Genomic DNA, 16,018 nt, shown 5'->3' with positions numbered 1-16,018 from the left:
ATACAAAAATCTGTCTGTTCTACACAATATACAGAACACAGTTTATAGCTTATTCATTTTAGTATTTAACATGGAATCTGTTTCAGTGTTTTTACTTTTATAAAACACACATTTTACATGCTATACCAGATTCTCCAGTAGTCCATGTGCCTTCCTTTCCTTAATTACTTTAGTATAGGCTGCCACCTGCTGGCCTTTTTGTAGCAAGCTACTACAGAGTTATTTAACCATAGCTGTAAACTGTGATTGAAGAAAACTCTGTTGTTTGTTTATAATAGACATAAGGGTAACATTGCTCCACATGGCTAATTGTGAAATGACCACTAGGTTGCAGGCAGTTTTATGATGCAATTAGACATATTGGATATGCAGTTACACAGAGAATTTATTGACAACTTTATGGACAGTGAATTTAACAACCAGTGAATTGGACAAACCCTCAATAACTGTTCTTCCATAGATGGGCATAGGTTTTTTTTTTTTACCCCAAAGAAAACAACCAGATTCAGGTGAGAAAATGAATTCATTACTCATATCAACCTAATCATTAGAATGATGTTATGAATTGGTATAGATCACAATTCCTATTGCTTATCCATCCATCCATTTTCTATACCCACTTATTCCTTAACCAGGGTCACAGGGATCTGCTGGAGCCTATCCCAGCTCTCTTTCAGGTGGAAGGCAGGGGTACACCCTGGACAGGGCCACACACACACACACGCACACACACACCTATGAGCAATTTAGAGTCACCAATCAACCTAACCTATGCATGTTTTTGGACTGTGGGAGGAAACCCACCGAAGCACGGGGAGAACATGCAAACTCCACACAGAGAGGCTGGGTTGCAAACCCAGGACCTTCTTGCTGTGAGGCAACAGTGCTAACCACTCATCCATCATGCTGCCATCATATTGCTTATCAATAATCTATATTGATTCTGTGATTAGGTGTTAAGTTTGCTATTTGGTTGACAGCACAGAGAGGGAGAGAGGAGGACAGTGATGGAAACAAGACGAAAGGGTTTAGTCACCAGATAGACCACTGAGAATAAGGCCCTGTTTAAATGACACAAACACACACACACACATATATATATATATATATATATATATATATATATATATATATATATATATATATATATATATAAATAACAATAATAATAAGCTAATGTTTTGCAAGAGTACATAGTTGTTGTTATATATGTATTGTTATATTTTTTTAATTTTTAATGCACGATCCTATAATGTATGGTCTTTTATTTTTGTGTGTTGCCCTGTTTGTTTTGTTTATTTGGACCTTAAGTCTGTAATAAAGTTGAATTGATTGCTCGGATTTAAGATTTGCAGACGACTGGCGCATGCGCAGTGTGATATGTGATCCTGGAACGTTCTGGTTCTCGTGCGGAAGTCTCGCGCATATTTGGCACCACCGAAGCAACAGCAGCTACTGGAGCGACGAGCAGGGAGCCAGCGGCCCTTCGGCTGAGCTTATCCGGAACCGGGCGAGAGAAGCGTCGATTAATAAAATGACCAGTGGGTATCGACATATATTTGGACTGTAAGGCATTCATGTACTTTAACTTACTCAAATGCATGTCGCGCGTGCTCGTTGTTTATACCGCTTGTTAGCCGTGGCCACCGTCGATCTGGGATCCGTCTATTTGCTGAAATAGACGAAGCTTAGCGTTATTCCTCGGATTTCATGGCGGTTTTTATCGCCACGGTTAATAAACCCATCGACTTGCTTCGTAGGTTTAAGTGTAGTGGACGGGATTTGCTGTAGTATGTGTCACGTACTTTTAGCTGTGCCATGGTCAGCGGTAAACGATGCCGTAATTTGTAAACATCGACGGGCGAGTGGGTCGTTTGTTGTCCAGCTTGTAGCCCTGCCCAGTCCAACCCAGCCCAGTCCAGTCCAGTCCTGGCTGCGAATAATCTAAAGGTTATTTGGCTTTCTGCGCTGCTTTGTAGGATAGAGAATATCGATTTGTTGAGTGACAATTGTATTCATTTCTTTAAATGTGGTTCGACAGGCCCTTTGAGCTGTTGTTCTGGACATGAAGCTGCTGCTCGACAGCGCCTCCCTGCCACGTCGGCTGCTCCTATGTTTTGCACCATTTTACTTGTAATGTAGTAGTGCTTTATACAAGCCAAATGTCATTACAGTTATATATATTATAGCTGTCACCTGTTAATGTCACGGGTGTTGTGAAGGCATAGCGATAGAGGTGTTTCCAAGGAGGCAGTTTGCAGGCCTGATGTATTTATTGTTCAGGAACTTGCCATTTGTTGAACCAAACTTTTTCTCTTTTTGTTCAACATGCAGGAGGAAACCAACGTGAGCTTGCGCGCCAGAAAAATGCCAAAAAGGCGAATGAACAGGGTAAAGGGAAGAGGGGCGATGATGGACTGTCTGCTGCTGCACGGAAGCAGAGGTAGGCCAGCAGTCTGCATAAGATTTAAGAAACAGGATGCATGACAGCTTGAGCAGTGAATTTTTCCAGCTCTGTTACATAGTTTAACTGTAGAGCTCTGTGGACTATTTAATTCCTTGATTCTAGTTTTTTTGGCACAAACAAATCATCAAAACCTTTTCATGATGCACTTATACAATATATGCCTCCTTACCCTTGCTGCAAAAAATGCCCTTATAGTACTTTTTGCTTAAAAATGTCTGAAAATGTTTTCTAGCTTCACCTGTGAAGATTTTCTAATGCCATGTGTTAAAGTTGGGTCTGCCCTCACTATTATATTCTCACTTTCCAAAGGGATGCAGAGATAATGCAACAGAAGCAGAAAAAAGCAGATGAAGCAGGGAAAGGGAGCACCAAGTCCAAGTGAAGAATGGAGTTGAAGTTTAATTCAGCCCAGTGTTTCAAGAACATCCCATGTTCAGCATTCTTCCTGATATTTATAAGAGCGGATCTGTCACTTTTGTCTAGACTAAAGAATCTAGGATCCTACATTCTTCCCTATGGCAAATGACATTGCTTGTTGGATTTGTTATTTTACTTGGTCAAATTATGTCTGAGCAAATAAGTGGTTGTCCCATGTTGGCGCTGCATGCAATGGAGCATCAGTGGTATAAACAGCAGGAGAAAGATGAACAATTCTTGACACAAAGCATCTATGTAACAGTTGTGTATTTTTGTACAAAAATATCCCCTGCTTTCAAATAAAGTGTGTCTTTTTAGTTCATGCCTACTTGAGTTATTCAGAAATGTTGGTGTAAGATGTTTGCATGATCTGTGTTTAATTAAAAGCCAAATGTTTTCATTATTTACATTTTGTAAATATCTTTTTAGTGGCACGACTGTCATAAAATGTATTGAGAATTTTATATGGTGTAGGGAGTGTTTAGTCATCAGTAAACTAATACCTTTCATTTCCTATTTTATGTGGAGAGTTTGTCTTTCTACCAGACAGAAATGCTTAAGTTACTATTGCGAATATGACTATATGTTTTCTGCAAACAAAAAATTGATTTTTAAAAAAAAAATTCAAATCATCTTTAATTTTTATGCACAGATTGTGTTGTGAATCCACAGATTATTGTGGATGACTGAAAGACATGAGTTTATATATGTTTTATTGTAACCACAGTTGTCTTTTCGTGGGTTGCACGTTTTGATTGCACAACCAGTATTTATAGGAGGAGGTCATGAACGATGAGTGGTGTACTGTGCCTGCATCAGAAATGACTGTTTATCCTGTAAAGTCCTGATTTTGAAAGACCTGAAGATAGCAGTTCAGACACTTCCCATTCAATCTGATAGCACTTGAGAAGATCTGCCAGCAAGAATGGAATAAACTCCCCAAATGCTGGTGTGTGTAGCGTTTCAAAGCTCATTTCGATTGCTTCATTTTTTTTCCCCCCTAAAAATATCTTTTCATTTATTTGTGGGGGACTGAGTAAAAAGTGGAGTTTTATCAGATGAAGATTTACACAATGAAAGGGTCTCTTTTCCCGGTTGCTGTAATTTCACCCAGGTCATTGAAACCAGCTTAACAGAAAGATATGTTTTGTTACATACAGTACCAGTCAAAAGATCGGACACGCTTTCTCATTCAACTCAATGGTAAAGTGTGTCCAAACTTTTGACTGGTAGTGTATCTTTTAAGAATCTAGATGTTGACCACCAGTCAAATTAAGCAGCCAAATGAAGAAGTATTCATAATCATTTAAAAAGGATTGTCACTGCATGTTCTCTCAGTCTCTCTGTAATATAATGTTATCAACATGACTTTACAGGATAAACAGTGGTTTTATTTTGTGAAGCAGGTACAGTACTATACTTGTGGCTCATGGCCTCCTTCTATAAATAGTGGCAGTGCAAGGTGTGCATCCCAGAAAAATACAGGAGGCTATTATGGGCCCAGTGTAGTATACGCTAATTCGTGACAAACTCCTGCAATGCACAAGAAGGAAAGCCAGTATCAAGGTTAGGCTGGCTGTGAGACACCATTCAAAATTAACCAGCTTTTCAGAGCTGAGAATGCAACAAGTGGTCTTTTAACTTTTGTGTGTCCTCCACAGGAAGAACATGTCATGCCAAACAGTTAACTGGCAAGATCACTGACATGTTACAGGCAATTTTTCTTTATAACTTTTTTCTATATTAACTGGCTAGGTGTGCATTGTAGGAGTATTTATAATCATATGTAATAATACTGACTGCATGAATACATCCTGTTATTATAATACAAAAATAATCCTTATATAGTCCTAATTTCAATTACACAAGCTGTATCAGCCTGCCCACATAATTTGGGGTTACAGAGAAGATACAGTTGTGTTCTGTTGCGGCTCTGTCTGTGTTGTGTAACAGCAGTCTGCCGGATTTACTGTAATTAAACCAAGCAGGCCAACAGATTGAATAATGCTATTGTAACATACTGAACACAAGGTGGAAGCATGCACCACAGCATTTTTACAAATGCTCTTTGGTGAACATTCGATTTGTCTGAACAGAGAAATGATGTTGAACTGATTACATTATAGAATGTGCTGTCTTTGCAACATCTTCTCAGAAAAACATATGACAATTTGACATTTTAAGATCTTTTGAAGACTTAGGATGAACATATCATTCTGCTGAAGTGAAGCAAACACACACATGCCCTGCTGAAGCACTGCAGGAGCTTTGAATTATGACCTCCGTCCTCCAACATAAGCACAAAGTGCATATTGCTGATATTTTATGGTGTTCTCTGAGCCAGTAAGCTGCAGTTCAGCCTATTTATAGTCAATAAGATGCGTGTCTGCTGGCAGAAATCCAGTGAGCTTGTGTCCTCAGTTTTCAGATTACAGGGCGTATAATTAAGTCTTCAGTTTAGCCTTTTTTCCATCCCACACAGCAAAAGTGTAGCTGAATAAGGATGAGGAATAAACCCAGAATCAGCGTGTTGCTTAAATTCAAGAAAATTCAGACCTTATCTGTTATCATCTGTGATATTCTGCTTACAGCTCTTGGTAAATCTCACTTAAGACCCAACAAAATGACTTCTGGCATGTTTTTTTAAAAACAGACCAAGAAAGGAGCTCACTGGTAATAAGACACAGAATGCAAAGAAAAGACAGCGCATCTTATTAAATTCATACGAGAAGCCTCATCTCTTTATGCTCCCTCTGCTGAATTTGTTAAGATATGGAAGGGCTGGGTAAATGCAGAGTGGTTGCAGAAAGGAGGGTGCTTCATTTAAGCTGTTTACAATGTTGAATAGCCCAGTGTCATAGTTCAAATTGGGGGGATATTGGACTATAATGCTGTGTAGCTGCTTGGCCTTACATACAATATGTTAAATTTAGACTAAATTACCCTCTGCAATCATGGGTGTAGGCAGATTTTGTAGTAAAGCAAAGTCACCCTTTATTTATACACCTGCACTTCAAACATTTAGCCAACTTCATGATAAAGACAAACCAACTTAGGCCAGATGTGCTCAAGAACCTTTTCCAGCAGTTAACAAAAATCTTCCTAGCATTCTGCAACAACTTAGATTGCTGCAGCAATGAATGGTGAATGCTATAAAATGTTTTGAATGCTTCACAGCTACAGTGGATACAAAATGTATTAATTCACAGACAGATATCGTCATAGTTATGATACTGTAAATAATGAGGCACGATGAACACAATTTCACTATAAGCTCTCCACAGGTACAAGCTGCAGCCTTCTAACTTAAGATGTTTGGGGTTATTACCCGGCACATTAAAAGCATCACCGGTATTAATGATTATGTGAACATCCAGTTTGGAAAAAGAAATGAGGTGGCACGTTACCTGAGTGGTTGGGTCTGGACTTATTTAAAAGATCTGCCGGTTCCTTTCATTGACTGTGAAAACTAAATCTGTTTTTCAATTTCATAATCAACGAAGCGTTGCCAAGAAATATGCAATGCAATCACAACTGAAATGCAGGCTGACTGTAATTGTTTTCAAGACTGCTGCAAATGAAAGGCACACTTCACAGCGTAGCGATTTGTTAATAATGAATAGAAAATTACCGTCTTTGCTCTTCATCAAATGGTTGGTGACAGCAGATGAGCGGCTGGTGTTGAAAGTAAATGGTATCTGTCACAGGGCATCAAACAAAAAAAGAGAGATTACATTGAGATGTGGGATTCGGAAAAAGGGAAAAAGGCAGATAAGGGCAGAAAGTGTGAGAAAGAAAAAATGAGAATAGACAGGCTTGTTTTTCTTTTGTTTTATAGAAAGATGCTGGATGAGAGTCCTCTGCACAATCACAGTCAGCTCATACAACCATCAGAGCTTTCACACACATGGACTATTATTCTTGGTCTCAGTAGTGGTGGTATTGGACATCAGTCAGAACAGGATTTATTCATCGTGCACTGTCCTGTGTTAGCAGGACTTCTTGCAAAATGTTGGGGCTGGTTTTGGGTCTGAGGCGCAGCAGAATACTGCCATGTCTATAAAAATGCACTTCCTAATTATTGCATTAAGTGAATTGAACTGTAATTTCAAGCGCCCAAACAAACTTTTTCTTGCATGCTTTGTGTTTTTTTTTATTCCATTATATCTTGGTTTTACTTCTGTGGAAGTTGTTAACTGTCAGGAGTGAGAGTGATGTTGCACACGGTAAAAAAAAAATAGTGTTAGAATTCCTGGTTACTATTGTGAAAAGGAGGTAAAGAGATCAAGTTTTCAAAAAGGATTATCAGTGAATGTCTGAAGGTAGAGTGGGGATTCTGTGATTTCTTATGAAGCAGAACTGATCTTTAGAAGACATAATTAAACCCCATGTTTTAGGATTATTTGTCTTTGCTTCTATAATTGTCCCCCTAATTTAATGTGATTAACTTGACCTGGTTTTGTAGGTTTTGATCTATGGTCCAATCACAAAGCAGTTGTGTGTAAATCCATATTTATATGTCTGTTTGTGTGTATTAGTATTACTTCTGTTTTGTGTTTTAAACATATTCTTGTTGATCCAAAGTGACATTAACACCTGCAGGAAACACTGACATATAAACTCTAAATCGATGGTCTGCTCCACACAATGAGTAGATCTTATATGGATTGAAGATTATTTTAAAATTATTACATTTTCACACTGTCAACAAACCTTTTCTGTAGCCTTTGTACATAATTATTTCATATTGATAGAGTGACTATTTTAGTCATTCCAATTTAATTTATGTCTCCACTAAATTATCACCCCTACATGTTGTTGTTACAGACCTCTGTCTTCCTTGTATTTCCATGAATCCACACACTTTTTTCTCTTAACCCAGTGGTGGGAAACCCATGTACCTCAAGGACCACTGTCCTCTTGTATTTCAGCTATTCCTGTCCTACACATTGTTGATTACCTGGGTCAGGTGTGTTCAGCCAATCAGAAGCTGGAAGAGACCAATTCACTTTATCTTCCCCTACTCCACCTTCATCTGAGATGGTATCATCCATGCTCAATTTAAATTTTTTCTCTCTTTAATCCAAATTTCCATGGCAGCAAAATCAAATGGTTCCATTCATCAGTCATCCCCAGATATGTGTGGAATAGAATAGAGTACTATTTACAAGCGCTTTCCTGTGATGCATGTTTTCTTTTTGTACACAAATCAGAGATGAAATCAAGATCAAACATATTGCAAGCTGAAAATTATTACTCTGAAGAAAATTGTTGCTTTGGTAAACACATCTGAAAAGAGAAAAAAAGAATCATGCTGTTTACTTTTTGTGCAGTGTTTGAAATATTTCAGCAGAAGAAATTAATGATATGCAAATTAGTCCACTGGCATCCACTAGCACTGGGAGTTTGATACAAAGCTTTTCTTAAAAGTGACAGTAGCTGCAATGGTCACAATTAATCTTTCTTTAAACTGTTCCAAAACACCTCAAATCAGGAGATGAAAGGTTCTGATCAAGAGCCTTACTTACAACATGTCAGTCCAGGGAAAGTTGCATTCTTTACTCTGCAACTACTGACTTTCTCTTCAGTCATGTGAAATTGCAGTGTTGCAACAGAGAGCTGGTGGCATCCACTGCACCTCATCAAATGCCCTCAGACTTTAAATCCTCTGACCAACAGCACAGTCAGACCCAGTGAAACAAAGCAGCTCCAGGTCAAGTGAGAAAAGAATGGAGCTAAATTCGGAGCTTTTGAGATACATAAAGAAACAGACTTGAAACGATGCTTTTAATTGTTACATTTGCAATGTAAGAATGAAAGTAATATAGAAAGTAAATGAAATTGTCATACTGTTCATTTTACAAAGTAACATTAAATGAACTGCTGATGAAATTGATCTATTTAACTTACTACTTAACAAACAAAAGTTTGTAGCATTTTTTTTTTAGCAGAAAAAGATTTTAAAAAAGTAGGGCTAGATAAACTTACTTAGTTGCTGTAGGCATTCATTATATTGGTATGTGGTCCATGTAGTGCATGGACTACCCACCACAGCTCATTATTTTTAATAGGATGCACCATTTTAAGCAACAAATGGTACTTCCTTCAAAATAAATGCAGTTTGTATCTGATAAGGCTTTGGACTTTACATACTTCAAATCCTTCCTCCCTTTCACGTCGATATCAACCTAACCACTTGGACAAAGTACACACAAACATATTTCTGTCCTAGAAAAACAAGTATGATGGCCTGTTGTGTTTTACTGCATGTAAAACTTAGAATACGAATCATATTGCTCACATTCTGTGCAGCGCTTTCACACCAGTGAGATACAGTTTTGTTGTTGATGAGGTGCAATGGTCAAACTTTACATTCAAAGGCTGCAGTCACTGATGGAGTGGGTGTTTTAAGTGGTCACATAACATCTGTAATTACTCAACAATGACAGACTATGCATTTTTCAGTCTGTCAGAAAAGCCCATCTCTATTATAATGCTGTAAAATGTGAATCATCTAAACAGGCTGGAAGGCTGCAGAAGATCAGTGATATGTAGGCAAGAATAAGAAAACAACTCAGCATATAAACGTGTCTAAATGTTCTCAAAATTTGTACATATAGTTAAAACAGTACTACAGGTCAGCACAGATATTTGCTGATGCCTATGATACTCTTAATGCTGCGTTGACGGGAAAACCACAGGTCATGGTCATCAGGGGCCTTAGTGAGTAAACAAACATGGGGGTATTGTGATCTTCTCATCACTTTGGGCTTAATGACGGCATAGACGGATGACACTGATGACATGAACTGAGGAGAAAACCACACCCAGACTTTACCTGTGTTCCACTGTGATCGAACGGAGTAGCACTGTGTCATCTTTCTGTCCCTACCAAGTAAACATCAATCACTATCTGGTGGTTGCTACACACAGTGTCCAAAAATAGCTATTGATTTATAAAGCTGATGTTAGATGATGCTGCCCCACTGAGTGTATCCATGATCAGTGAGCAGAAAATCAAATATACTATGAATGGCTGTTGGGGGATCTAGCCTGGTAAGAAAGAGACTCTAGTATCCGATAGTCAATTAAGGTTTGCCTGCATGTCTTTAAATTTAAGAGAAGAAATAGTAAGAAGTGGTTCTATTTAAGCAAATAGCAAATCAATTGTGAATTGGATGATAGCAGAAAATAAAAAACACTAGGAAATAAATACAATTTTTAATGCATTTCTTATGTTGCAAATCCAATTAAGACTGAACCAACTGTCAAAGGTTATGATTTAATGAATACTTTTTTGAGGACCATAATTTCAATGTAAATTAAATTGGTTGCTTAAATTGCGTGATTGGTGTTGAAAGACAACAATAAATGAATTGATTAGATTACTCAGTAAAAATAGTGTGTTTATTCAGGCTGCACACTCTGGACTCCTTGTCATATACACTAATCACTGATTACAGTCAATGTCAAACACATTTTTTGGGGGCCTGAACTCCTCATTTTCTTTTGCACCTGAAAAAGATGCAGAGCCCCCTGTGAAAAATCAAATGTTCCCCTGTGCACAATTTGTAAGTAAAATATTCTAAATTCTAAAGTAAGGTCTTCACCCTTTCACATTTCTTATGTCTTACATGTATATTTTATCCTATTTTCAGAGCAGATTAATGAATGTTTGTTTTAAAAAGTAAGCTTTCTTCCCAAACTGATGTGCAGCAATCTTCAGTTAGATTTCAATACTCTTTTCCCTGCAATTAAATAATGAAGTATTCATTTTAATACTAGTCATTTCACATTCTTACTCTCAAACATCAGCTGAGTGTAAACAACAAATTGCTACAAAGGCTGAACTCACACATGCATGTGACAAAACGTATTTTATTCATTTATCTCAAAAATTAAAATAAAGTGCTTTTTATGTACAATATAATAAAAACAACAGTCACAATCTCAATGATACAAAAAATACAGTTCACAATGTTATTTGTACACATCAAATTAAAAAAAAAAAATCATGCAGGCAAGACCACATTTGTCTAATATTTGTCAACTAATGATTAATGACATTATTGTGCTATTTGTTTGTAGTATGACTGTTTAAATAAAGTCTGGAAACATGTTTCAATGGACTGTCTACTTACTCCGGTTTAGGAAAATAGACTGCTGTAAATAAGATGCAGTTGGCTACATTCATGTCCAGTACAGTATGTTCATTCATACTGAGGAGCCACTCAAAATGAAGCATCATTCATGGTTGGATTATTTGCTTTTTAATGAAAAGCATGTCATTAATAAATACACACAACTTTATAACACAATATGTACCTTTTTTTTTTTTTTTTTAACAGTATTAGGTTCAAAACCTTTCTGCAAGAGGTTAAGAAGCAGTATTATTGTTAAATATCGAAGTGTTCAGGTGTTTCCTATGCACACATAAGCAAAAACAGAAAGGTGCAAGATTTTGAGCAGCTCCCAGTCTTGGTATTTGCAGCTATGTTAACGTTGGCCTGGGTGAATCTGTAAATGTACCGTTGACCCGTGTTGTGGAGTTAAGTGTGCCCACAGAGGGCTACAATCACGCCTTTCACCACATTTGTGATGGTGAGGTCACTGCTGAGTAGTGTAGGTACAATGTGGCACATGGCTAAAAGGCAGAACAACTTGATGTCTAAAGGCATTTTGAGAATGTGAAGTTATCCATCAAGCATATCAAAGCACATCATTTTAGCCCCTCAAGACTTTGTAGCTTACAATTTCTTAGCCTTAGCAGATCTATATAAGACTTTTATTATCTTCTTGTTACACATCTGTTGGCGAATGCAACGCTCTAGTTAATTTTGTTTCAGCTTATAAGTAAGTAAACAATATTAAAATTTTGACATTTTTGGAAATACATGCTCTTGAGTTGGATGAGTTTATTTTCTGTAACCACCAGCTAGTTAACTTGGCTTAGCACAAAGGCTGGGAATATGGGGAAAGATTCCGGCTCATCTAAAAGTAACAAAATCCCCCTACCAGTGTTAATGAAAATTTATTTATTTTTGTTTTAGCTCATACAAAAAGTGTACCAAAAAAAAAAAAACGTCATTTCACAGGAGGGTTATGCGTCAGCCCGCCTTTGTGTTATGCTGAGCAGCTGACTGCAGGCTGTAGCTTCATATTTACCATTTCATCCATATTATTAAGATATCATCATCCAAATTATTCCACATTTTTAGTTTCAAACAAACCTCTTCGTGTTATTCTGCAGGACATGAAAATAACGACTTCTGCTTTGACATGCTTGACAACTAAAAGTGTGGTGAGAAATGTGCTGTACTTTGTGCAATTACTGTTGAAATGCTGAAGTAGGCAGTAAAGCACTAGGAAAATAATATCAGCAGTATTCACTCTCTAGATTCAAAACTATCTATACAACACATCTTGCACAATGTCCCTTAAAAACACACAATATTAAGCACAGATACTGTATATACACACAACAAAAACTAAAGAGAAAAGGAAACACTGACCGCCGTTACGCTGTATGCTGTGCAATTACTTTGTCGACTTGTAGCAGTTACATAGCATTTCGTGATCTGCTCGGGGTCTGAAAGAGCAAAATTATATTTTGCATGATACTGGTGTGTGTGTGTGTGTGTGTGTGTGTGTGTGTGTATGTGTATATACATATATATATATATATATATATATATATATATATATATATACACACATATACATACATATACTGTAGGCTTACTTGATCAATAGAGTAAATTGGTGATTTATTCTAAGACATATGTTACCATATTGTTCCTTTATGGCTGTGTAAATGGGTCTTGTTCGGATTTAGACAACACTATCAGCTTCTTACATCTTTGGAAAATTCTGCTTAAGTCTCAGAACTCTAGGAAATGTGGGTGCAAGAGTGTTTGCAATGGCTGCACTGGTCCCTGTAAAAACTTAATTTCAAAAATCATTTTCCTTAGCAGCCACACCTTCTGTCTCTCAGTAGTTGCATCTCTTACAACGGGTTCCAATTTTACTGAAATGTGCAAACCTTTAAGTATTTAACACCCTGATTACTTGTGCTTTCACATTAATGATGCCTTGACATTTGACGGACTAGTGAATGCCATGTGAACAGTAACCTGGTGGGGTGGTTGTTACACTGAGCTTATTTAGCACTCTACCTTACAACACAGTGCAGCTGCAGTCTGGACAAGAGACCTCTAAAATATTAGCTCTCCACTACAGTGACTGTTATTAGCTGTTCTCTTGACATTTTGAGTGGGTCTATTAATACTTACAACATTTCGGTTTGCATTATTATCTTTTGTCAGACTCAGCTATCTGAAACTAGTTGTAGCTGGATGTTTTTGAGTGTGAACACACCGGAGCCAGAGAGCTCCTTCAAGGGTAGCTGAAGAAAAACTGGAATATTTTCTCAACTGACAACAACATGGAAAGTATCTCCAAGCTATATCATTTTGCCAGAGTTAAGATTCAACATGAAAGTCACTTCTCTTTCCCAACACATTTCTCAATGTTTTTACAAGCTAACAGTCTTGAAATCAAAGATTCCATTTCCACTTCACATTTACTACTAGTGCCATTTTACTTTTGTGAAACCAAACTCTGGTTCCGTCACCATGTGCCCTTGGACAGTGTTCAATGTTAACGCAAAGCATTAGAAGATGGGAGTGGTAATAACAGAATGGCACTATTGCATTTAGATAAGACAATCAAGGTTGTTTTTTTTTTTTTTTTTGGCACAGTGCACATGATGATTTTGGTGATGCCCTGAACGTAGTGGAGGTGTGGACATCCCCCTGTTTCTTGGCTCTGTTTCTTTAGTCAGGTCCCTCTTCCATATTAGTCTCAAAAACAGGGTAGTCACTTTACTACTCATCATGGTACCCGCAGGTCAATATCTATGTCTCCAATGAGCAGAGATATGGCACGATTTTTCGGTTATTCTATAAATTGTTCATTGTATAGTTTTGTGTGAATGAAACAGACCTTGCTTAAACAGCATACATTCAGGAGGTAAAAGTCAATATGTAGGCTCTGGAGCATGGATCTTGGATCCCATTTTTTTATTATCTTTTATGAAGTTGTAGTCCTGCTAACTGCTGTTCCAACAGGTTTAAGAGGGCTCTACTCAACCAAAGTGTGGTGTTTTCTCCTGACCTACCTCATCTTTCATTACTATCCTCATACAGTCATGACATTTATTTAGCAGAAAGAACAAATCTGCTTCTGACTGGCTTTCATGATGTGTGTGGATCATGATGAGTTATTAATATTATATTCTCCTAAACCTGAACTCTTGGTCACCATGGACTGAAGGTGTAGCTTGGTTTTAGTGTGCATAATAACAGAAGTGTGGCAGCCATCTTCTGTAGAGCATGTGCAAGGTTACACATTCTCAAACAATAGGGCTGGGCAACACATCAATGTCAAAACTTTATAATTTATTATCTATTGGTTTTTATTATATCATGTGATGGATATGAACCAAACCTTTTAATGCTGAATCTTGCATATCTAAGAGACAATGTGATCAACACTGATACATGAGGAATGTCGTCTTCTTCCATATTGTCCAGCCCGACAACCTCTCACATATGTGGCCATGAGAATGACACAGACCGTAGTTTTATAGCTATTCTTAGCAGCTGCCATGGTGCGGTGATCCTGGTTGAACTCAGTGTCATGCTGCTTCCTCTACCTGTCTCATGCAGCAAACCAGACCAACCTCTAGTTTTGGAGTGGAAATGATTAAATGAAATGACCTCTGTACTAATCACAGAACAAAGATGACTAAAATAAAAGATGTGCTGTGATGTATGTCAGGGTCTCCCTCTCCTTTGCCGGGTGGCCTGTAGCTTGGATGGAAATTCAGGGTGGCATCTTTCAGTGTATACTGTGGTCTCATACAATAGAGTCTTTGATCTCCGAACCTAGCCTCACCCTGGGCCGAGGGCAAGTTGGGGAGTATTCCACATGGCTCTCCTTCAGGTTAAGTGGCCGCCTGTCGGAGGACTCCGAGAAACTCTTGCTTTCTGGCGAGGACTCGTGGGTGGGAGTGCTGCAGATGTAGTTGTCATTTAACGTCTGGTAGCCCTTGTGATCTGAGGTGGAAACAGGGATGGTGTTGCCATTGAGAGGTAAGCTCTCCGCAGGCTTTCCCACTATCCTTGGTTTCTTCTGCTGCATGTTAGGGCACTCGCCCTGTTTCAGCATGGACTTCATATGGTCACGGTTTCTGTAGATGAAGAACAAGGAGAACACCACGAGGAAGAATGCCAGCAGAGCGCACACCACAATTAGTTCATTCCAGTAGGTCTTCGTGTGGACCTGCTGAGAACGAGACTCGCCAGGCAGGATGATGGTCTCCTCTTGCTGAATGTGTGGTGTGCGTGAGTGGCTGATCAAAGTAGTGCTCTCCTGGCGGGGCTCTGCCCTCACACAGTAGTTGGCCAACAGCTGGCGAAAACCCTCCTCCTCTGACCAACACTCGTATGTCTCTATTTTGTCAGCCTGAGCCACCACTACCAAGTTTCCTTCACGAGTAGGGTAAAGGAACTGGCTGGCGCTGTCACTGTAACGCCACCTCCTCTGTGCCAGGTTGGACCGCAGCTTACAGGGAAGGACTCTGAATGTGTTGGCTGGGATTGTAATGAGCTGGCAATGGGACCCACCTAAAAACAAATAGGAAAATAATGCTTCAAGACAATGAAAGATACCATAAAAGGATTACTGTACTGTATATAGAATATGGCTAACTTAAAGGAATAGTTTAACATTTTGGAAATTACACAAGAGTTGTATTGTTTTATTCATCTATTCTAACTCTTGGCCAAAAAACAAATAAGCAAACTTCCCACGATGTTGAACTACAAGCTTTAAAGTTTTCATAGAAAAGTAACTGGTTCATGTGGTTAATTATATTGAACATAGTTATGTTAAACTATAACTTCATGAATGAGCAACAGTAATAACTTGCTCCAAATTCCTTAACACATAACTCACTGCTACCTGCCATCATACTGCAAGCTTCTTCTGACAGCTCTACGTGCATGTTGTTGCGGTGTAGATAAGGTGACTAACAACACTTTAATTAAAGACCACTACACAAAAAACATA

At 38.2% G+C, this 16,018-nt stretch overlaps 2 protein-coding genes across 5 annotated transcripts in view; one reads left to right on the top strand and one right to left on the bottom strand.

The window, feature by feature from the left end:
* Positions 1-1,394: 1,394 nt before the first annotated feature.
* serf2b (small EDRK-rich factor 2b) lies at positions 1,395-3,206 on the top strand. Its single transcript, XM_026292972.1, has 3 exons — positions 1,395-1,541; positions 2,335-2,443; positions 2,777-3,206. The coding sequence occupies exons 1-3, from the start codon at positions 1,535-1,537 to the stop codon at positions 2,847-2,849; spliced, it is 189 nt and encodes a 62-aa protein (XP_026148757.1). The 5' UTR covers positions 1,395-1,534; the 3' UTR covers positions 2,850-3,206.
* A 7,540-nt stretch (positions 3,207-10,746) lies between these two features.
* Positions 10,747-16,018, bottom strand: part of sema4bb (sema domain, immunoglobulin domain (Ig), transmembrane domain (TM) and short cytoplasmic domain, (semaphorin) 4Bb) — a 50,298-nt gene continuing 45,026 nt past the window's right edge. For all 4 annotated transcript variants that reach the window (XM_026293154.1, XM_026293152.1, XM_026293155.1 and 1 more), the window contains one exon: positions 10,747-15,573. In XM_026293154.1, coding sequence (XP_026148939.1) covers positions 14,804-15,573 — 770 coding nt within the window. In that variant the 3' untranslated portion in view covers positions 10,747-14,803. The remainder of the gene's footprint in view (positions 15,574-16,018) is intronic.

This window comes from Mastacembelus armatus, chromosome 3 (genome assembly GCF_900324485.2).
Source record: "Mastacembelus armatus chromosome 3, fMasArm1.2, whole genome shotgun sequence".
NCBI lineage: Eukaryota > Metazoa > Chordata > Actinopteri > Synbranchiformes > Mastacembelidae > Mastacembelus > Mastacembelus armatus.
This window is presented reverse-complemented; position numbering and strand designations above follow the sequence as displayed.